A 24,606-nucleotide genomic window follows, 5' to 3' on the forward strand; every position below is an offset into this window, starting at 1 on the left:
TTGTTCCGCCTCTGACGGTTTTCGAACTCCTCCAACTTCCATCGCAAGTCACTAGTCAATTTTTCCTGCTCCTGTTTAAAATCCCGCCATACCCCAAAGTCATCCTCCAGTTTTCCAGTCCGCTCCTCCACTTCAGTCACCCTCTCGGCGACACCTTCATAGAGTTTATTAACCTTCTTCAGGGTATTGTGGATTTTTTTTGTGGCTTGCCTAGCCCTCCGACTTTCTGACCTTGCCTCCCCTTGCATCTGCTTAAGTGTGGTACAAATCATTTCAAAGGGGGCCAGATACCGTGCAGGAATGGGGGTGTTATCTAAGGGCTGTAAATTACCCTCCTCCACATAAGACTGCGACGTTGCAGAATAGTCCCAATCTAGCTTCTTCCCCTCTGCTGTTGGTGATTCCAATCTTCCGCCGAGCCTTCTGCCCTTTACCTTTCTCTTTTTCTGCGTGGTCTCTTTCATAGAAGAGTTTGATCCAGAGCTTGTTTCTTCATCTAACTCCCCCTCCGCTGAGGTGTCATCAGTTGACTGGGTGATATCCGTGTCTTCGTTCACTGAGAAAAAACATTCCCCGTCGGCTGAAGCTCCCTCTCTCTTCTCCGGGCCCAGAGTTTTGTTATCTGTGACCAACGTGGCGCTTTTTCCTGCTGAGTGAAGGATGGTGGGATCATTGTTTGTTTCTTTGCCCCTTTTACTGCCCATCTCAGCTTCTAGTTGTATAAGCGCCTCCAACATATCCGCGCTTCCAGATGCCCCGGGTGTATATGACCCCTCAATTGAGTCCGGCATTAAGTTCTTACTAGGCCCCATTGTCGGTTTCAGCCCGCTGTTGTTAGGGAGTATGGGTTGTGTTACCTTAATCGCTGTAGCTCCTGCGTTACCTTCTGTGCTGCCTCCGCCATCGCCATCGCCGTAGCTACTGGCGAGTGCTGCTGTCAAGGCACGGGGTTGCCTAGCAACAGATGCCTCCACGCCGGGAGCGTCTACCGTTGCGTCCTCGAGGACGTTCATACTCACGGATTGCTCGGTGTCAGGCTCGGTGTCAGGCTCGGTGTCAGGCTCGGTGTCCGGCTGGGGATTTTTCCTGAATATGAACACCTCCTTCAAGGTAGGCTGCCTTAATGTCGCTTCTTTTCCTTTGTTTGCCCCTTGGGTTACTCCTGTAGAAGTGTCTTTAACAAAATGATCCGGGTCTTGCCCGGAACGGGGTCGATCAGTGCTTTCTGCTAACGCCGAGTCTGGTTTTGACCGTACCTCGGCGTTCTCCGCTTTCTCCGCTGCCCCTGGTTTGGTCGTTTTTTCAAATCTCTTCGTCTTTTGAGCAGGAATAACTTTCCGTATGGCACCTGCCCCCCGCTGTTGTAATCCCGGGGGTAGATCATTGCTGCTTCTTTTTGGGTCTGCATTAATGCCTCTATCATCCGTCTCTCGCTGGTTTTTTGGTATATCCTGCTGCGTTTTTGTTTTATCCTCCTTATCTTTGTTAGCTTTCGATAATCGTACCGGCATCTTCGTCAGTTGTGCCCGGACCGCAGCCTCCCACTTAATTAATCTTAGGACAAACCGGTTGATTTGGGTTTTAGAAGTGGGGTATTTCGTCCAAATCCTGGTTAGTCCTGCCTGCAGCCGGACAGTCAAATCCATAGGAGAGGTATCCAGTATATAATCTTCATACAACAGCCATCAGGTATCTCGGGGAGAGAGCGATCCGGAGCGTCTTCTCACCACAACCTCACGGCGGCCATCTTGCCACCCCGACATTACCTCTTTCTTCCATCTCTTTTTGTACCCACAGCTTTCTCTTTCTTCCTCGCACTCTACCATGATGACCTTTAGGAGCAATAGTTGAGTAATGGTCACCAGCTAGAGGCTCTAACAACCATAAGAAGTCTATAGGGGGGAAATATTAAACCCAGAGATAGAAGCGTGCTGGAAAACAGGCAGGCAGGCAGGCAAATTTGGGAGCTTGAGAATTACTTCTGGCAGCACAACAAAGGAGAGTCAAGCACCCGCTTAAGAAGACCGAGCCCGCACCCTACAGGCTAACCGAAGTGGGAGATGAATTTCAATTATAACCATCTTCCAGGAGGCTAATTACCCTCATTACTTTGCAGCAATATTGTTTCTAATTTGCAAAAAGAATACATATAGTTTGCAGATCACTCTTAACACGTAGTATTCCTTTGACTTCCATTTAATTTGTTCCTGCAATTATAAATCTTACAACTGATAAAGTGCAACAAAGATTTTGGTGTTTTTTATTTTACAATGGAGCTTTGCTAAACGTGCCTAATCTATTGTTTCCCTAGAGTGATGAACAGATTGAAGAACTATTTATGAAAATAGACTATGCTGCAGCAGGAAGAATTCATTGGGTAAGTAACTGATTTGAGAACATAATAAAGATAATGTTGTACATTTGGAAGAGATATGCATTGTGTGGTTGCTTAATATAAGGGGAATATATTAGAGCTATACAGTCTGGGAATGCTGGATGTTTGCATACATTTAGTTAGGGTAAGACTTGAAAGGTAATATAGCATAACCATCTAAGCACAAGTGATGGAAAGGATCTTTGCAACAAATACAGCAATGGATATATTTAGCCTTTCACAGGCATGACAGATAATGTGGTAAATGCCATTGTCATCCAAGAATGAGTCAATTGAACAGTACTGAAGTTGTACTCCAGGTTTGCATACATTTTGTTGTTTTATGTCCTTACAATTTGGAAAAAACATTTTTGATTTTGATATTTTAATAGCCCAGTACGTCAAGGCCTGTTAAATGTATGCATTGTAGTGTTCTCCCCAGCCCAGGAGCATGCAAATAAAATACGTCGCACATGGAGCTCTGTAATTTATGTGTTTATTCTTTAACATACCACCACACACTGCACGGATTGTGTAACTTTCATAACCATACCTTAACACCTCCCTGCAGATTATGTTATTCCTGTTTATAGTCCACCCAGAACCACAAGAGTCCTAACACGCATAATCTCAGGACACTACATCTCCCCTTAAGTTAAATATAAAGTACAGACAGCATTAGCATCATAGCTCCTCAATGAGTCATTGAGTCGCTCACACTGGTCGGCCAGATCGAGTGGTATGGGGTAGTTGAGGGGTACCTTGATTAGGCACCAAATACATCAGTTCAGCAGCTTGATCTGGACAGAAAGGTGGGGTCGCCTCACTTTGGATATCAAGAGCTGACAAACATCAAGGTAGGTGTTTAAAGTGTGACGAGTCCTGTGTGATGGATTTTCCAGGATGATGCGCTATCTAATGTGTCCTTTGCATGTTACAACCCTCAACGGTCAACATCAAACGGAGTGTACATTTTTCACTTCCTTTTCTGCTTGACCAGTACCCTGGCCCCGTTTCTGAAGATTGTTTCCTGGGCGCATCGGTGCTGATCAGCATATGTTTTCATCTTGCACTTTCGAGAAGTGTGTCTGACACAAACCTCCACAGCATTCTCCGATCGGTCTGAAATCCATTGTGGTAGTGTGGTGCTGATGGCTTTCCCTAATAGCAAGGTGGCAGGACTCTCACCAGTTCTAGAGTGAGAAGTTGATCAGTAGTCTTGAAGGGCTAGACACTTGGCTGGGGTGAGATCGATTCCCTCTATCAATGCCTGCTGAATTACCTTCTTGAAAGTGCCCATAAATCATTCAACAACACCATTGGTTTTGGGCCAGAGAGGTGCACTCTTCCGGTGCTTGGCATTGAGTTGAACAAGAAACTCCTTGAATTCTCTGCTAATGAAAGGTGGACCATTGTCAGATTTGAAAATAGTGTTGATGCCCCATGCTGCAAAGATGCTATCAAGCTGCTCGATGACTTTGTCATGGATTGTCGATGACAAGTCTTCCACCAAAGGAAAATGTGAATATTCATCAATGACTACCATGAGACGATGTCCATTTCTAAGAGGCCCAAAGAAATCAATTGCAACTCTATCCCAGGCATGTGCTGGAAGGTCAAACAATGTCAATGAATGCTGTGTCACCTTGAAGGATAAAAAGTTACAAAGATGGCACGCTTTCATTTCTTTCTTATCTCATTCATCTAGACGAGGGAGACACACTTCAGTCTCTTAGGGCTCTTTTGGTGGCTACCGTGCCATGATGTTCTTATTGGGGCAGTTCAATGATTTGTTGCCTCAAGCTCACAGGTCTGACGATTCTCAAGGTTCTCAGTTTGATACCTTCTCAGGTGACGGATAGCTCATCTTATAAATTTTTGAATTTTTGAAATTCAACATCATCAGCAAAGGGGCAAACACTTTTCTTCCAAGATTGCGTTGTGATGATGTCTTTGAGGATGAGCATGTCCTTATCTGGGTTCGTAGGAGCAATAATTTGTTCAATGGATAGAGCTGCTGTCGTGCTGGTCCTCACAATGAAATTGAGATACTTTTCAGCCACTTTGGACGTTGAACTGTGGCGATGTAGTGGCACTCGCGAAAAGTACTTGGCGGGGTTTTGCTCTTTCCCCGGCTTGTTTACACACATAGTTATACTCTTGCAGTCTCAACCCCCACCTCTTGAAAAAAAGGGGAAATCTTAGCTTTCGGGTTTCTGAAGATAGTGAGCAACGCCTGGTGGTCTGTGATGATAGTGAAACATTTTGCATATAAAAACAAATTAAAATGTTTGCAGGTCCACACTACAGCTAGACTCTCCTTCTCTGGCTGAGATTAGCAACATTCTGTTTCAGACTGCTTCTACTGGAATGGGCTACAATATGTCTCTGGGCATTCGGATGGCCATTGTGCTGATCAAGGATTGACCCCAGCCACACCAGGCTCGCATCTGCTGTGGTTTAAGTATGCAACGTGGGATCAAAGCAGGCCATTTCCGTTTCATTCTCTTTTTTCAAAAACTTTTTTATTGATATAAGTTTCAAAAAGGAAAACACAGCATAAGAAATTTTTTGTACTTCTTACGAAGAGCATCGTGAAACTAGACAGTTTCAGAATCAATCATTCAGCAGTGATATAAATACAGATAATTTCTGGCATTTCAGTTGCATTCTCAATCATATGTTTTATGTCTTTGAAACTATGGTTTCAGTCAGCAGACCACTGGAATGGACCATTGTGCTTTGTTACGTTTCTCACTAGGGCACTCAATGTAGCAAAGTCACAAATGTATCTTGAACAATAGCTAGCCATGCCTAAGGAGGATCGCAGTATGGTTACATCTTGCGGGGGCAAGCAGATGAAAATGCGTCCACTTTATCCTGGACAGGAGTCATTCCCGCATCAGAGAATACGTGCCAAAAGAATTTGAGTTTGGTTTTGTGAAACTCACACTTTGCCGCATTCAAAGTGAGACCTGCATCAGCAAGTGATTGGCACACCTGTGTAAGGGCCTTATCCTGCTCCTTTTGTGTTGTCCCAAATACCAGTATGGCATCAACGTAATTGAAAGCATGTGTGACAGGCTGAATTACTCGGCAGATGACATCCTAAAATTTCTCCGCAGCCGAAGATATCCCAAAACTCAGCATTTGTATCTGAACAAACCAATGTGAGTGAAAAAAGTAGTAATGTGCCTACTGTTTTCTTACAGCTTGAGCTGATGGTGTCCTTTGTTCACATCAAGACGGAAGAAGACTTTGGCTCCATTCAGTTGCATGATAATGTCCGCGATGTGGGGACCAGGATGTCTTTCTCTCTCGATTGCTTTGTTGGCCTGGTGCAAACCACCACAAATGTGCACCGCACCTCCAATGTCCTTTTTCGGCAACACAACTATGGGTGACACCCACAGCATAGGACTAGTGGACCTTTCAATGATGACATGTTTTAACAATGTTTCTAGTTCTTTCTCAATGGCTTCTTGTAAGTTTAAAGAGACTCTGCAGGGCGGTTGAGTAATAGGGCGAATGTCCTCATTAATGAGGTTGCACTTTCATTGTCTAGAGCTTTCCTAGGCCATGAAACAACAATGGGAACTGAATCACAATTTTAGACTGAGCACGGATGTTGTAGTTGAGAGATATTAGTCCCATGTTAGCGGCAGTGGCAACCTAAGTAGGCATGCACTATATGAAATTCCCTAAAGAACATGAATCGGCACTTAGAGTGACGTCGTTTTATGTCTCATGGTTGCTGTAAATTACCCTAGACTCTGTAACGTTTTGGATGCAGCCCACATGTATACCTTCATGTTTGTCAGAGTAAGTCGTGGCACAGGAGATATGCTGTTAAATTTCTCTACCTGCATGATATTAATTGATATACCACTGTCTATAATGAAGGTTATGGTGCAACCGTTTACCTTTAATGTAATTTTAGGGCAGTGTCCAAATGAAATTTTTCACACCTTTTGGTGCTTCTTTTTTGACTTTTGATCTTCGTTGCGAGCATCTAATCCTACATGTGCATGTCATTCTTTGGTAGATATAATCATTGCACATCCATCTTCTTCACTAGCGCTTGATAGTGACATTGAAGAACCTTGGTGTGATGAATTTGATGCGATCGACTTTGCTTTGTTCCTACTTGTCGTAACTGATGTTGCCTTTTGGCGTTGTAGGCGTGTGAGAATGCTTCTGGAATCTTCTGGCACTCATTTTCTTTTCTCCCTGTGACGCATTTTGTTTCTCTTTCACTTTGCAGACCGTTACGCAGTGGTTTTCTTTCCTGCAGCCTTTGCATGTCTGTCTCATGGCTGGAAATTTACCTTGATGGGGAAATGAAAACCCACATAGGAAGTGCACCTTCTCATTCTTGGGAGATATCAACCTGTGCACATCTGTTCTGTGTTTATGCTTACTTTTCCTGATCAACGCTGATTCATTGCTTGCTGCTCCTGCTTCCATATCAGCAGTTTGTCGATCTGCTCATTCTTCTTCCCTCGCAGCCATTAGTACTTTCTCTAAACTGAGTGTCTCTCTCAACATGCATCTTCTGAAAGAGTGTGAGAGACAACCATCAATGACTCTGAGACGCAGGGCTTCTTCATCAGTGAAATCACAGACATTACAGTGTTTGATAAGTGTGCTAAGTCTCTCAACAAACTCATCCATCGTTTCATCAACCTGTTGTCGTGCTTGTTTGAAAAAGTACCTTTCATAGTTGACATTTGGCGTTGGATTGAAATTGGCTTCCAAAACCTCTTTTATCTTTTGGTATGACATTGCATCAGTTTGTGAGACTTTCTTTAGCACTTCTTTCACTCCATCAATGGCAAGGTTTTTCAGATAATTATTTTTCTACTGTCTTTTTCTTTTAGCGCTTCTATGAAGTCATCAAATGTTTTGATCCATGCAGCCTACCTGGCACCTACGTTCTGTTCAGGAATGTGGCAGGGTTATATTTTGCACTCCTTTCTACTGCCATTGGGAGTATATGATAGTCAGGCAGCGTTCATTGCACAGAATGCCACCTGCAATTGCTGCACGCATCGACCTCACGCCTGACCCTGGGTCGTCAGGTCCTATATGAGGTTGTGTGGTGTTTGAATCGTCTGTGCCAGTAACATAAGTTTCTGTTTTTATACCTGTTCATCACCGCTTTCAGCGTTTGGTTCATATGGATGATGGCTCTGAGTTATGGCACGGCGCGGTCTCTCTGCCGGAAGCCCTACTAACAAGTTTCTGGCAGGCTTCTTGAATGTTCACCTCTGCAGCAACATCAACTTTGTTGATGGCTGTGTATGGGCTGAAGCAGGGTTTGACTCCACATACGCCAACTGCCGACTGGTTTGCTTCAGTTTATGGCGCACATGGCATGCATGAGCAGTTTGCAGTACTGTTGCAAACTCTCAGGGAGAGCAGCCTTGTTTCTTTGGGGCACATAACCCATACTCAACGCCAGTTGCAGTGTCCTCTCCAGCCCGGGAGCATGCATATGAAATGCGCTGCTCATAGACCTCTGCAATATACGTCTTAAGTCTGTAACATATAACCACATGCTGCATGCATTGCATCATAACCTTTATAACTACACCTCCCAACAGATTATGTAATTACTGTTTAGCACCCGCCCAGAACCACAAGTGTTCTAGAATGTATAATGTCAAGATACTACATGCATGACATTTTCCAGTTTTGTGTCAAGGCTGATATCTGGGCAGCAGCAAACACTGTTATCGATAGCTGCACCAACCAGCCCCAAAAATCTGGTGTAAGTTTAGGGTACTACCTTTATTTACATTTTGTAAGTGTGCATGTCCAATGTAAATCTGAAGTTCAAGCACATAAATAGTCTGCTAACACAATAATATACCTCAGGGAAATATAAAAAACCTGCTTTTGTGTCGCAGGTTAGAATGTATAACATGATATATCCAGTAAAACCTTTCAAAGGTATCAAATTGTTTTAATAAGTATTTACCTTTTATCTTTTACTCTAATCCAAGGCATGTGTTAACAGGCAACCTGTCTGCACTTTCAAAAGGGATTAGAGATCCACTTGCAGGAGGGTGTAATGAGTGACTGCACCTGTCTGCAGGGGATGTCTGGTTTCCTATGTTCTCACTAAACCTGAGATATTAGTGGCTCAGATACCCAGCATAATTTTTTTCCCCGAATCATATAAATGTATACAGTCTGAAACAGAAATAAATGCTGCTTTCACTAGTGCCTCCACTCTGCCTAAATACCTCCAAGCAATACGCGGGACAGGTAGAGACAGTCCTATGTTCACAGTAAACCCATGTATCTGACATTAAATACTATAATTAAGGTAATAAGAATAATGTACAACATAGGGTTGACACCGTGCTAAACAATTTATTTCAGTAATATAATTCAATCTGGATATAACATTCACAGATTAAAACAACTTTCAATACTTCTCAGTAATGAACAATCTAAAACTGCGACATAATCTGTATAATCAGTTCACTATATGAGATGTACATTATTAAGTCTAAAATCCAAATGTACAAATAATTTTGCTGTTTCAGTAGTGTTTGTAATAAATTTATATTAACTCTCTGAACCAGCACCTGCATCTAATTTGCTCACAATAAAAACAGGTCATGGCACTTGTCCCTTTGGCAATGCAGAATTCGAAAATGACTCAGTTAATCTACAGCTTTGTAGTGCATTGGTAATGTTAAAGGCACATGTATGTAGAACAACCTAAGGTTTGGGGATCATTACATTTTGGATGATGCTTGACTTTATTTAAAAACGAAATGCAAAAATGAGTATAGCCTGGCTTACTCCAATGCATTCGAACGATAAGAACACTCATCTGTATTCTGAAGATGTCCTGGTTATAGCATGAATTTCTGCCTTCCGGGATATCTTCAAGAGATTTGCTGATTTTAAGATGCCAGCTTATTAAACTTTTGAGCCACTTACGGAAATATATTTCTCCATCCTCCGATGCATGAATTTATTAATAGAGCTGTATCTCTTGGCTGTAATTTAGAGATGAGCTTTGGGTTTCTGGAAGCAATCTCTCTTTTGTTCAGAAAAAAATCTCTGTTTACAACAAGATAAATCATCCAGGAAAATTCAAGGACGGAATGGCGGCTATTGTCTGATCTCGCCACGGACCACTCATCGTCAGGATGATGCATGCGCGGTCAGCAATGGCCGCGGCTGAAGACGGAGAGTAGCCTCGGGAAAAGCTGCGCACTGTAACGGGCCTGCATCGGCTTAGTTGCTGGGTTGAAGTTTGACATTGAAAGGTCAAGTAACAGGATTCACTGGCAAACAAGACAAATCCACACTCTTTGAGCCTTTTGAAAAAATACGGAGATTAGTAGATTGTTGCTGAGCGTCTTTCAACTTTTTGCAACTAACTTTGAAACAAACAACCCCCTTTGACGCTTTGCGGCCGGGTCGCTGGGGGAACGACGGCAGTTTCTTCATAGTTTTTTAGGTCTCGCCTGGCGTGGGCTGCGCACATGCGCAGTCTCGCTGGCGAGATTTAATGATTTTGGGTATTATCTGTAAAGGACATTAAGCCCCGCTCCTCTTTTCCATCGGCCGGGGTCACCGTTTATGCTAAACGGTGGCCAGCCATTGGAAAAGAGGTGTTTGTGATGTTTTTCGTTCGGCTTTCTGAGCCGTCCCATTTGGACGGGCTCGTCTGCCTTCCTTCTGCTGTGAAAGCTTTCTTATCTTTATGGGGCCATGTGTTTCAAAACACATGGCCCCATAAAGACAAGAGATCCCAATGCTTGCAGCGCGGTCCTCCTTTCACTTTCGGGACCGTGCTTGTCTATATACCCATCGTTTGTTCTTCCTTGTTTTTTTTTTTTTTTTACAGTGCACTTAACCCCTTGTTCACCGCTATTTGCGGAAGTCAGCAAGCGGCTTCTTCTTGCGGTTCGCAGGTCACACATGGCGACAGTTCGTGCAGAGGAGACTCTGTGTTTATTATATTATTCCGGAAAGCAGGGCAAAGGCCCATGGGGCCCTCCACCTTCAGCAGATGGTCTTCTGGGCGCTCGTAACGGGAAACCACCCTGATAACCCGGACCTGATTGATTTGAAACGTCTAGATTTCGGGGTGCAAGTGAAGGCGGCGTTTTGGGCAAAGTGGCTGGAATGTGTCAGAAGCCAGGGCCTAGACACTATTTATAGCGGCGGTCAGTGCTGGGCCCATACACTCGACGCACACAGACACACACCTCCCTTTTCGCAGCGCTACGGTGACTTCCGTTTGCCCAGGGGCAGCAGGAGCTACTGCGTAGCGGTACTCACCAGCCGTCCACCTTACCAGAGGGCCTGAGAGGAGGAGAGCGGGCTGCACCGGAGGCCGGCCTCGAAGGAGCGGAGTGAGCGCCAGCCCGAGTGTCACTTCCTCCAGTGAGCCTGCCGGGACAGCTGCATTGATACAGCTCGAATAAAAATAACCCCGAATGCCAGCGAGGGATGGCAACTTCTGCGCCCGGTTCCCTGCCCCGCTCTCCGGGCTGGGGAAGGGCAAGCAGTGCTCCCCACCCCCCACACCTACAGGGAAGGGCGAGCTGTGGGAGCACCCGCCGACCGAGCTGCAGAAAGGACGTGCTGCCTGGGGCGGTTAGCGGTGGCTGTTGATGGTGAGTTATCTCGGTGGGTTAGTACGTCTGCTGCAGGTGCGTGCGTGTGTCTGGGACAAAAGGACACAGAGAAAATAGCCGACCCGAGGGTCACCGGTTGAGATTTTTATGGGTCAAGGCTGCGTTCCATCTTCCCGATGGAAATACATTCAGCGCCGCAGACGTGTGTTAAAAGCAACACCTCTTGTTGTTAAAGTGACTTTTTATTTTGTTAGTGCTTCTTCGAGCAGCAAAACGTGGGCAGAATAGCCTAATGTTGAAAGGAAACTTCTGACTTGATGTCGCAGAATTTCGTTCCTGTTGTCGGTCGATTAGCAACACTTTAAATGTAGATTAAAAAAATTCACTTCTGTGATCAAAATAAAAGTTTCAGTTTTTTTAATGAGGCATTAAATCCCATCTAGTCGCAAATAGTCGTCGTAATAAACTGCGCTTTTTGTAATACAGTTAATCGTTTCGTTTTAATTGAAAATGTTTCCTGCTTTTATACATTGCAAAATGTACATTTTGTTCAATTTGTTTAACATTCGCAGAAAGTTTCGGTCTTTTTTTTTGTTTCTTGTCCGATTTTGCCGTAAGCCCTTTAATTTTACTTGCAACAATTGCAAATACCCCCTGCTTCCGTTTATATTTCTTGCACACGTATTTGTGATGCGAATTGTTTAGTCTTGAAACACTAATCTGCATATCCGATGTTACTGTGTTTCTTGATGGATGAGACTAGAACGCACGACTATTTAAGTTTAACAAAACTTCCCTAAAGTTTAGAGAGAACCAAAAAGTTGTGCAACTTCACCAAAATATTATTAACTTGGTGTAGCAAGAGAGTTGTTTGCATTTCAACATAGCCAGAGTATTTTTTTCCGGACAAATCGAAAGTTTCAAGGGCAGACCCAGGTCCTAAATCCGATTGTATCCCGAGACCGGTCCCCAGGTCGATTATATGCTGTGTTTTTGTAAATCGTAACTACTTCATGTGTAGCACCACAGCCAGTATTATAACTAAAATGCTTTTTGAAATAAAAATTATTATAACTAATAAAAAAAGCTGTCTAACGAAATAAAAATATTACAACTATTAATAATGAACAGCAACAAAAAGGAACATACAGGTATATAATAAATATGTTCATATAGATTCAATAACATATATTATATACTAAAATTATGAATAAAAAATAATATATCCATTGACATACGCATTTTCACTTGACCGTTTGACCCAAAGGGAAAAATCCCTCACACTAGGACTAATAATTTCGGTACCAAATGTTCCAATTTCTTGGAAAAATATGGTCTACGACTTTGCCTCGTTAATAAAATTTTTACCTCCTTTACACAAAACAAGAGTCCCATCCAGCTGTTCATACTCTGGGCCCCAGTGCCCCCTTCTCCACCAGGGACCCTCCCAGCCTCCCCCCCGTTGCTCCCCCAGCCCCCGCTTCCCCCGCGATTTCTGTTTTCTTTGGACGCAGCTAATACTGACAGGGATTTGGGACCAAGACTGCCATGCCAATCAAAGAATGCATGGCAAAAGGAGCTGGCCAGCTGGATAACGCTCTGCCTGACCCTTCGTCTGGGCCAAGCTTCCGCCTGAGGAAGGGCGCACTCACCCCGAGAGCACGGGTGGACCCCCATTACCATAGTGCCCTCAAACATCCCAAAGCTACCACGATCACTCTGTCTCCCCAATTCATTCTTCTACTAAAACGGTTCTCCCTTCCACCATGTCACCTTCACAACAAGCAGGACCCACCCACCACCCCCCACCCCCCACCCCCTCCCTACACGCCACTCTAGGGGCAGGGACACCAGTGCACCCACCGCGATCCTTGGTCTGAATGAATCTCTCATGATCCGCCATGTCTCCCCCCACACCTGACAGCTATTCATCCCCACTGCCCCACTCTCATCCCCACACACCCCAAAGGTAGTGAAGTGCACTCCCTCTCCCCACCACAACCCTTGTTCTGAATCCCTCCGAATCCCCACATACCCTGCGTTGCAGGGATCACTCTTTCTCTCCATGCAGCAAGTCGAAAACTAATGTTTAATTGTGAACACAATCCCCAGCGGATGTGGCGTAACAACCAGAGCTGTTGACTTTGGACCTGAAGAAGGGGTTCGAGTCTCGGCGTCGGTTTAACATCATGTAATTCTTGAGGTAAATCACTACTCTCGGCCTGCTTCCAAAAAATGAATGTGTTTTTTTGTTTTTTTCGTTTTTTTTTTTTATGGTCCTCATTTTTCGCCCTTGGTTACCATATGGAGGCGCAAGAAGAGAGAGACATACTATCACAGAGAAACTGGTAGAGTTGCCAACCTATTTATAAGGGATCGCGTCTCAGTATTGTCTCATTATCTCCATAGCACCTCCCCAAGACAACCAATAAGAAAAAAAGGGGTTATATTGCTGTAATCAGATACCCACTGCAATTATCGAGAACGCCCTGGTGGATATACAGCGCATAGAGTTCCCCAAGCAGCATAATCATTGGACCGTGGGGGGAAAAAAAAAAAAAAACACCGACCTACACCCAGTTCAACAGAAGCCAAAAGCTTCTCTTGCTGAGATTACCATCCCTTATTAAATCAATTTTAGAGGTTTGAAAAACTGAAGTACGCCAGTCCAGCAAGGTGGGTGGAGTCGGGTCTTTCCATTTTCTACAAATTTCTCTTCTTGCCAACAATATGCAGTAGAAGAGAAGGTTTTTCGCCGGACCCCAAACCTCAGGTGAAACTCCAAAAATTACGAGAGGAGAGGTTATCCGGACTTCAAAACCCAAAGCAGTTGAAACTGATAGACTTATTGCATTCCAATAGAGGGACAAAAAGGAACACTCCAAAAACATATGTATATCTGAGGCAGCTAACAGCCCACATTTAGGGCATGCCACTAACGAGTTTCTGTGGCGAATAGTAGGCCCTATGTAGGGTAAAAAGATGGTTTCTTCGAAGCCAAGCAGGTTTCACTATATCCCACATAATCTTGAAAGATGTAAACCACAAATTCTCAATGTTCTGGTTAGTAATGGAGGAAGCCCACAACAAGTCTGGCAGTTGGAATTCGCCATCCATCTCTTCTAGTATTAGTTCATACCATAGTGAGACCTCCTTTCTAGCTGATGGTTTATCCAATAGCTGCGTGACTAGGTTACTCTCACCTCCTAACACACAGCTACCCCTAGCAGAAATCTGTGAGTGTGCCCAACTTGCAATCTGAAGGAACTTAAACCTAGAGAATCCTGGCCCTATTTTAGATAGCAGAGCCTCCCATGGAAGCAAACAGCCTTCAACAAATAAGTCCCCCCAGAGCTCCAAACCTGCCACTCTCAATGGTATTGCAAGACTATCCAAGAGCCAGTCTGGACTGCCCGGTGAGTTCCATAGTGGTGACCTACTTGTAAAATACCCAATCCTTAAAGGACACCTAAGTTTACCCCATGTTCTTGCCATGTCTCGCAACACCTTCAATTTCACCTTTTTAAAAAATTTCGGATCTCCAAATTTAAACAAAATACCCTGCTGGGTCACACCCTCTCCACTAAGTAATGCTGCAAACATACATCCAATTCCAGAATTTGTAGGCATTTTTAGCAGCATCCTGACATGAGAGAGTTGAAATGCCCATGCATATAATTGTATATCAGGCGCCGCTAAGCCCCCTTCTCTCTACGCCGCCTAAGTTTTTTCCATGCAATCCTGGGTATATGGTCATTCCAAATGAAAGAACTAATATCGCTCTGAAGTTTATTTATCCAAGAGGATTCAAAAAATAAGGGAATGCTATTAAACAGAAAATATATTTTTGGCAAAATAGACATTTTTATTAAGTTTACTCGGCCCAAAATAGATAGAGGAAGTGAAGACCAGGATCTCATAAGTCTTCGACATTCCTTAGCAACATTGAAAAAGTTTAATGATGCAATTTTATTTATATCCATAACAATATTAAGGCCTAGATATCGCAAACTAGAGCTCAACTGAGCCCCTGCCACAGGCTCAGGATCATTCCAAACCATGATGTCAGTTTTGGAGGCATTAATCTCATAACCTGATATTTTACCAAAATCAAGAGCCAAAGCAACCACTGAAGGGAAAGCCGTATATAGCTCTGAGGAAAATACGAGAATATCATCCGCGTAGAGGGCTACCTTCCTTCCCCACCCCCCATAGGTGAAGGGCTTAATGTTACGCTCATTTCTCAACCGTTGAGCGAAAGGTTCAATATATAAATTGAATAGGAGGGGAGAAAGGGGGCAGCCCTGACGCGTACCACGCGAAATGTGAAATGGCATGGACAATTCTCCATTTACCAACAAAGAAGCTGAAGGATTCTGATATAGGAGACTCACAGCTCGCCGGAATCTCTCCCTGATGTTAAACCTACCCAGGGCCCTCGACAGGTACACCCAATTCACCCTATCGAAGGCCTTGGTGGCATCCAATGTAAGTACAGCCAGTGGGAGAGACTCTGTAGTTGCCATATCAATGGCTGCTATAAGATCATATGTCAACTCATATAGCTGTCGGCCCCTCACAAAGCCCTTCTGATCTGGATGTAAAACCCCTGTTACTACAGCTCCCAGCCTATCTGCCAAAATTGATGTAAAAATTTTGTAGTCAGAATTTAAGATGGAAATCGGTCTATATGAGCCGCAACAGGTAGCTGGCTTTCCTGGTTTCAATATGAGGGATATGGAAGCTTTATTCCATGAAATGGGAGACGACAAACCTTCCCGAAGAATCTGATTGAACAAATCTGTAAGAAAAGGGAGTATTATTATCTCCAGGGCAATATAAATTTTGGATGGCAAACCGTCTGGGCCAGTTGCCTTACCCTTCTTGCAGTTTAAAATAGCACGCCTAACCTCTTCCTGCGAAATCTCACGATCCAGAAAGATACTCTGTTCAGACGTCAATTTAGGAAGGGATATGTCCTTCAACCAATTTTCCACTTTTACTTCCTCAATAACTTTGTCTTCATGATATATGTTGCTAAAGAAGTCCCGGAATACTCCTCTAATATCTTCATCGGAAGAATATGTTACACCTCCAGAAGTAACTGAATCTATATTATTTCTAACCTGGTCTGTTCTTGCCTTCAAAGCTAACAACTTGCCTGCCCCCTCTCCATATTGGAAGTGAGCTAACTTGCTCGCTTCCCACCTCTCAAGGACCCGTGAATTCAAAACTGAACCCAATTCCCCTCTCAGGATAACTAACTTGTTCTGCCACTCCTGTCGAGTGTTAGCAGGGACAGCCGGGCGTAACACTATTTCTGCTTGCACTCTAACCATCTCAGCTTCCAGTGAGGCTACTGTTTCTCTATAGATCTTCCTCTTATATGTGGCCTTGTTATCAGGCCCCTTAAGAACGCTTTAAATGCATCCCAAACCCACTCAGGGGAGGCTGAACCAATATTATTATCCATAAAATTCTGGACTTCAATTTTAAGAGAATCAATAACCTCTACCGACGAAAGCAAAGAACGATCAAAAGTACAGCTTCTCATGGGGCTATTAAAAAAGCCAGACGATTCTAAATAAACTGCCGCGTGGTCCGAAAGATGAAATGGGAGATAAGAGATGGTTTGCGTCGAGTTAACCAATTTTTGACTAATCAAAATATAGTCAATTCTCGACTGATGATGTTATTTAAAGTTACGAAATGAAACAGCTCTTTGTTGCCCAGATTTAACCCTCCAGATGTCTACATAACCAAACTTGTTTCATATTATCAAGCAAAAGGGACCTGGTTTTAGACAAAACTATAGCTCTATTAGTCGGGGACTTATCCAATATAGGATCTAAGACAATATTAAAGTCTCCTGCTATGATGGTTGGCTCTGGGAGCAAAAGCAAGTGAGAAAAGATAGTTTTCAGGACTGAAGGGTTGTCGCAATTAGGGCCATAGCATCCTACTATAGTAATAGGAGATCCAGCTATGATTACAGATACGATAACCCATCTACCCCCTGAATCCACCATCTTAGAAACTAATCTCACATTTACAGATTTCTTAAAAAGAATTGCTACACCCCTAATGTGTGCTGTTTGTGAAGTCATTACACAAAGGCCGATCCATCTATTCTTTTTAACCACAGAGAGCAACTCGCATTCCGTCAAATGAGTCTCCTGGAGTATAATCACCTGCGCATCAAAATCGCGAAGATATTGAATTATCTTATTTTTCCTAGGGCTAGTGCGCAGGCCATTAATATTCCAAGAGATCATTTTCAGCTCACTCATAACAACAAAAAAACTCCCACCATCAACATCACCATCCCCATTCCAAATACCCAGCAATCGAAAACCAGCCCAGTAGCTTTCTTAATTAAAGAGTAAGAAGGTAACCTTTCAACACTACAACAATAGCGATAGCAACTCTTCAGAACATAAACTAAAACAAGGACGAAAATTAGGATTTTTTTTGTTTTTTCCCAATGCAACCCCACCCTGTGCCCCACCCTACCCCTCACCCTCCCATGGGAAACCCTTACCCTATCTATCTGGAAAATCCAGAAGAGAGTACCCCCTCACTGGGCTCCCTTCCATCAACCCACTATATAAAGTAGCCAAAGGCTTATTGCGTACTACCAATAGTGCGTCCATACATGTGCAACCATGTAGTAATAAATATCTATTCTCGGAGTAAATTCTCATACATTCTCGGAGATAACATACAATGACACTCCACTCACCCTAATGCTCCCTTATCTTTCCCCATAGTCATCAGTAGCTCATCTGCTGCCAGCACTGATGTGATATTATGCATTTAATTTTTATTCATCATTTTTAATGCAGCAGGAAAAACTAATTGGGCCACTGCACCATAACCTCTGAAGGCTTCTAGCCTTCTTCCAAACTCCCATTGTTTATCTAGGGTGGTCCTGGAAAGATCAGACCGAATCTGAAAATTATATCCCTTCCCACTCACAGATTTCTGCTTAAGGGCCAGATTGAGAATAGCCTCGTTAAGAGAGTATGTATGAAAATTCACTAAGATCTTCCTTGGCTTGGTTCTTTGAGGATTTTTCCTAAAAGGATCTCTATGAATGCGTTGAATGTCTAACGTTAGCTCTTCCACTGATTGATCTAATCTTAAAGACTCTTTCAGCAGTAAGATAATATATTTCTTAATATCTGAGCCTTCGCTTTCTTCCGGGACATTCAAAATACGGAGGTTGTTACGTCGAGCGTGATTTTCTAATGTCTCTATCCTCTCGTCCAGCCTGAGATCTTCTTTTTTAAGCTTAACAATATCTGCCTTGGCTTCATCTAAATACAGAGACAGACCGCTGATTTAACTATCGAGGGACTCGCAGAAGCTTCTTATTTCAGACTGGTTTGCTGCTGATGTTTCGAACCCCTTTTTAATGTCTGCAGACAAAGATGTAAATATACCCTGTAGGGAGTTAATTAATGATACATTATCGTGACCCTCGACTAGAGGGCCAGAAAGAGCAGACATGTAATCTTGCAAAACTTCATGCTGTAATGCCCCACTACCAGATGACCCCAGTAAGGAGTTAGGAAGAACCGCTAAAGGTGATGGTTCAGAATCTAAGGTAGGAGGGGGAAGAGGATACAAAGGCCCCGGATCTTCTGGGGTGCAGGTAGGAAACACACCTGCTTTTAAAACACCATCTGCCCTTGCGTCCCCTCCTCCTACCGTCTGACCTACTTCACCCAAAGTAACCCCTTCTGTGGCGACTGTACTAGTTTCCAAAGCCGCTACCATGCTGCCAGATATAATCGCAGAATTCACGGGAGTCACCTCGTTGGGGTCTAATGATGCCATGGAAATCAGCTCGTTTCCTGAATACTCTATTCCAGGGTACTGCTCCGTAAGATGTAAGACCTGTGGAACTACTTTAAAATAGGATCGAAGGGACGGAGTTATCTTTGACCCAGCGTTGTTGATGGGTTTAGGATTGTTAGAGATCCTGCCTGTTTTATTTGTATATACTCTCTTAGCTTTAACCTGTCCAGTCAAAAAAGATGAAACTTTCTTTTTGTTCGACAGACACGTCGAGTTTAACTCAGGAAGAAGTTGCTCAGGCACCTTATTTAGATCCAAACTAGAGTTGTTCCCACTTTTTGCAGCTTCTGTGTTTTTTTTCTTCTTAGTCCCCTTACCAGTTACTCCACATTTGCCCTTTACTTGCCCTGGATCTTCCGCTAGAGCTCCGCAGCCAACAGGCTCGAGACAAGCCACAGCAGCGTTGTCAGCCCCCCTGGAACCTCCTACCTGCGCTGTTACTGCACCAGTGATCTCACTCCCACCGCTCGATATATTACTGCAGGCGCTGGCTACACCGCGGGAATCTCGAATGAGATTGCAGGTCCTTCGCCCCCGTCGGAGCTCCAGGGCGGCTAGACTCCAGCGCCGCAAGCCTGTAACAGCCCGCAGCGGCTCTGAAGAAGTCGAAGAAGGCTGTGGGAGACGCTGTGGGAGACGCAGCGAATAAACTCGACACACTGCTTCAGAAGAGCCAAGACCCGCCCCGTCTACACACATGGGCCTCCGCACAGGAGTCCAAGGTAAAAAAAATTCCACAGTATCCGAAGATACAAAAGCAAAAAGAACCGACTACAGTTTACTTCAATTCATACGGACGACTATGTTTGGCGAAAAAAAAAAAACGCTGAACAGGAGCCCATGAGCGGAGCACCGCAGCGGCTCAGCACACCGCCGCCATGTTTCCCGCCCTCATGAATGTGTTTTTGTGCAATGTAACTGGTGCTTATGTAAAGCGCTCCAATACCTTCGGTCGAGTTTGCGCTATATAAAAGTGCCCAAAAACATTTGGTTGCAGCTGACAAATGCCCTTGAGCAAGTAATTGTTTCTTTGCTAAGCTGTGTCCCGCAAGTGACTTGCATTACAGAGAAGAAATACTTATGTTGCATTTTTGAAAAGTTTTTCCAGGTCTGACTAATATAGTAACGCACCCAGAAGCTGCTTTGCCCCCCCTCCCTATTTGCGTTTTCCAAACAGTCTTTGGGACTCAGCCAAGCTGCCCTTGCACATTGCACCAGAATGGTACAGACAGAGTATGCGGCTTTGAAGGACATTTTTATGTCTGCGTGTCTGTGTGCAAAGCATAACAAGCATTGAAAATGCAATAGGCCTCGCCTTTTATTAAGTTAAAGCCATTTGCTTTGCTATATAATACCATTAGCAAAGCAAATGGCTTTAACTTAATAAAAGGTGAGGCCTATTGTATTTTCAATGCTTGTTTGCTTCTTGGGGCAGGGCTCCCTTCAATGCGAAAGTAAAACTCTAGGAACCTCCGAGAAACCGAACCCTTGAGCAAGCGAGCAACTTTCGAAACTCTGCTGAAACAGTGAAAAGCAAATTAGTGGGAGGGAGCCCGAAATGTACCGCATCGTGAAATCCCAGTGCAACGCCGACCTGTCACGGCTAGCAGCTTCCGGTCCCGCGGCCAGATAACTGCAACATTTCATGATCCCGCATGCGACCTGTGCTGCCTGCTGCTCAGAATGAGGGTCTGTGGTCGGCGGCTTTTCTTGCCAAGCAAGGGGTGTTTACTTTTTAAAGACCGCCTGGTTGTGTGGGTGGGTAGGGGAACATTTTCTGTGTATGTAAGGGCATTTGGCGGCTTCTTGATTGCTTAGATTCACGGATGCTGCCCATTATCGTGAATCGACTTGAAATGTATAGAAGTTAGTAAGGTGGCCACGAAAAATAGAGTATTAAAATGACCATCTGGGACATGAAAACAGTAGTGCTGTCAAATGCTTCTGTAATTTGCGTAGCACCTAAGCGGCTTGTTATTTACATGATGAAACTTGATGAGCACCCGCAGTATCGAGGGAGAGGAATTCGGCCGGGAGTGATGCAGCGGAGGGGGAGGGGGGCATGGGGGCGCTGCAAGGTCTGAGGCAAAGGAGCACCGAGGTGCGCTGGGGGGAGGCGTAAGGATGGGCAGCAAAAGGTCGGGTTACAGGGTAAGGCGGGGAAGCAGGCCTCGCAGGGGGAGGGTTGTTGGCAGTGGCAGGCCACACATGAAAGGTTTTCTTGTCTTTATGGGGCCATGTGTTTGAAACACATGGCCCCTTAAAGATAAGAAAACCTTTTACCACAGACGTAAAGGAACCGAGCCAGTCCAACTGGGACGGCTCTAAAAGAGAAAAGTGTACGTCACTAGACGCTCTTTTCCAATGGCTGGCCACCGTTTAGCATAAATGGTGACGCCAGCCAATGGAAAAGAGGGGCGGGGCTTAGAGCCCACTACAGAAATCTCCTCTAAATCATTAAATCTTGCCAGCGAGACTGCGCATGTCTGCGCAGTCTTACGCCAGGCGAGACCTAAAAAGAAATGCACGAGCACGCGCGCGAGTTTTATAGGTGAACAAATGTGGACTAAGTAATGGTTAGACTGATCAAACATTGCACTCTTAACTTAACCGTATTGCTTCTACAGATTGTACTGGGATCGGTTGTACTTTTGCCCAGATTATTCTGGGACCATTGGCAGTAGTTCCACTAGCCCTAACGTACACAATCCGTTTGCCACGCGCCTATTTTTGCTTTGACTTCCTATGTGGAAGAGGAAATCCTTAGGCCCAGTTTGTTTCCGAAATATCCCTCTCATGTGGGAGCTGCACAGTGAACCCCAAAAATACAGGTAGACAGCATCAATTACAGGCTAAAAAACATATTAATGATTGGCTGCAGGCGCTGTGTTTACCCTGTATTAAACACAACAAATAATTAGACAATCATAGATGACAAACGTAGCAGGGATTGTCCCACAACTGGTCTTTTGACAAATACATTGTATCAATGCATTTCCCCTCCTTCGATTGGGAGAATACGTCAGGCGATACTTTTACATGGCTGCGGATTATTCACAGAAGTGCCAGTGCGTAGTGCCTTCCCAAAACCAGATGCAGAAGATCCCTCGATGTTATTGTTCAACAGAAGCTTAACGGAACCCAGCAAACACACACAACAAAGCAGACCCATTCACATGTAACATCAAACACTCATGAGCTTCTCTTACAGTACATACAATAGTCCTGCATCCAGGGCGGGCCCAGAATGCCATGGATGCAGTGACCTAGCAATGGTGCTATGGGTTCCAAAGCTAGCAGGAAAAAATGGCCTCCTTCAACCCCCCCGCCCCCCACACGCACACACTCGCCCATTTGGCCTGATGGATAGTACATCATGTAAAAAATAGCCATAATTAAGGTACAGTTGGCCCTTTAAATCGTGGCCTCTATGCCACAACACCTGCTGCTCTGCTCATAGCGTGGCTGTCGTTTTTTTTTTAGATCTGGCCACGAGACTGCTTTATCTCTTGTGCATGCTTGGAAATCCCCCCCTCCCCCCCCAAAAAAAATACATACATACATTAAGGGTTTTTTGTTCAACGCTCTTCATCAATTGTTCTATTCAAGTGTCATCCATACGCCCTTCCACCCCACAGCATGCAGCATGGGGAATGGGTCAGTCCACATTATCCATTGGCTTTCTGTCACCGAGTGAAGGCAGCCATCTGAAAAGGAGTGCCGTTCGGTGCAAGACCTGGTGTACCAGGGCTGCTTCTTTGTTTTTTATATTTTTTCTATATTGGTCATTTGTTTGCATCTTGCACACATTTGTTAAATAAATGTAACAAGGCTACAACCAGACCTACTGGGTTTACTAATGCTTGCTTGAGTATGTATGCACTAGCCCATGAGGCTGTAGAGGCAATTCTGGTGTCAGCATCAAAACAGCTTGTATCTCCCCTGAAACTGGATGAATCTGAGTGAGGGTAGGTACTTAATTACACTTAGAGTGTCCATTACAAATTGCATCTCAAAGGGTTGTTGATAATGTTTAGGGCATCCATGTGTTGAACAGCCCAATGGAGAACATGTCCAGGCTCCCAGGCAATGCCTGATCGGCCAAACAGGCCGCTCTGACCAGTCATAACGCAGTGTTGTTATTGGCTGGGAGAGTCTGATTCCGGTGCTTCCAGTTCAGACGAAGAGGACGGAGGAGAGGCGTGTAGCGGCGGCTGCGGTGGAGGGAAGGTAAGTTTATTATTTTTTTTTTATTCATTCCCCCGCCCCACAACCCCCATTCCGAAACAGCTGCCGCTGAAAAACTAAAATACTGAAAGGACCACATGGGGTGGGCAAGCAAGGAAGGGGCTGTTGAGCAGAGCATGGGGAAGTTGGCAGGGGGTAGGGGCTTAAATAACAAGCATTGAAAATGCAATAGGTCTCTCCTTAGATTAAGTTAAAGCCATTTGCTTTGCTAATGGTATTGTATAGCAAAGCAAATGGCTTTAACTTAATAAAAGGCGAGACCTATTGCATTTTCAATGCTTGTTTTTTCTTCTCTTCTCTCAGCTGCCTTGATGGAGAACTCTTTGGACTGGGCGTTTTCCTGAGGGATTGATTTACTGGTCAGACAGTGATCCTCGCAGACCACGTTACTTTAGAGGCTGTTTGGTGGCAGATTCTTTCAGGAGTCAGACTATAGGAGATATGGTACCGGTTAGCGGATGCTGGAACACGTTTTGGCAGGCTGTGCTGCCCCCTTCTTTTCCAGGATTGCCGCGGGCCAGTGATGCATAAGAGAGAAGTGGAGTCTTTCTATTGCAGCAGACCACCAGGTTTCTCACTGGAAGTAAGTGCACACGCTTTTGTGTTGGCTCCGGCAAAGTGTTTAGGCGTTACCGGTACAGGGTCGCTGGGGAGGTCTCAAGCGCAGCAAATACATGCTCCATAGCTCCCTACATTCCTGTACTTTAACAGCCACGGCAAATAGTATATAAATACTTATAAAATCCTGAATCGGTGATCAACCCTCAAGCGGAGGGGGGAGATGAGGAGAGAGAAAAGCTGAAAGTTAAATTTCCAGGCATTAGTTTCCAAATCCGCTGGAACCGCAACCCGTCTAGACTCTCCTGTCTTGGCTCAGAGGGTCAAAAAGTGAGTGGGACAGGCTATAGCCCGGCAAATCATGCCGCTTCTTTGGGGAAACATCTGCCAATGCCCACGGAAAATCCGGCACACAGAACAGCGGCCCCCGAACTCACACAGAAAAGTTGTCAGGGGTCGGTGACAGCTGATTCGTTCTGCCGCCAGTGACTCAGTTGGGGGGAGCCTCTCCTAACCTGATACTCATAGAAGACTTATAATAGGCCAACTCTGAACATGTAGCTGAGGCTGTTAAATCTAAGGAATTTAAAGAATACCCCCTATTCTCTATGGCAAAATCTGGTTCAAGCTTTGGCATAGATAGGTTGGAGAATGCCCAGCCGGCAGTCTCACAGTTTCTGGGGCAGATTTATGAGCCCCTTGCGCCACTTTTGCGTCACTTTTCCCATGTTAAAAGTGACGCAAAAGTGGCGCAAGGGGCTCATAAATCTGCCCCTCTGTGTTCAACAGAGGACACGTCTTCTAGTGGCGACAGTAACACTTCATCACAGCCTTCGGCGTCTCTCACACAGACATTACTGGGACCATCCGTGCTAGGAACCATAGAGCAGGCAGCTGCAGGAAAGGCAAAAGCGCCAGCAGGACAAACCAATTCCGGGCGTGACCCATCTC

At 44.6% G+C, this 24,606-nt stretch overlaps 1 protein-coding gene across 1 annotated transcript in view; it reads left to right on the forward strand.

Annotated features, from left to right (window-relative positions):
• Window positions 1-24,606, forward strand: part of LOC146802102 (cilia- and flagella-associated protein 337-like) — a 521,178-nt gene that overhangs the window by 137,881 nt on the left and 358,691 nt on the right. The window contains exon 5 of the mRNA XM_085621663.1: window positions 2,312-2,377. Coding sequence (XP_085477789.1) covers window positions 2,312-2,377 — 66 coding nt within the window. The remainder of the gene's footprint in view (window positions 1-2,311; window positions 2,378-24,606) is intronic.

This window comes from Triturus cristatus, chromosome 8, assembly GCF_964204655.1.
Source record: "Triturus cristatus chromosome 8, aTriCri1.1, whole genome shotgun sequence".
NCBI classification, from domain to species: Eukaryota; Metazoa; Chordata; class Amphibia; order Caudata; family Salamandridae; genus Triturus; species Triturus cristatus.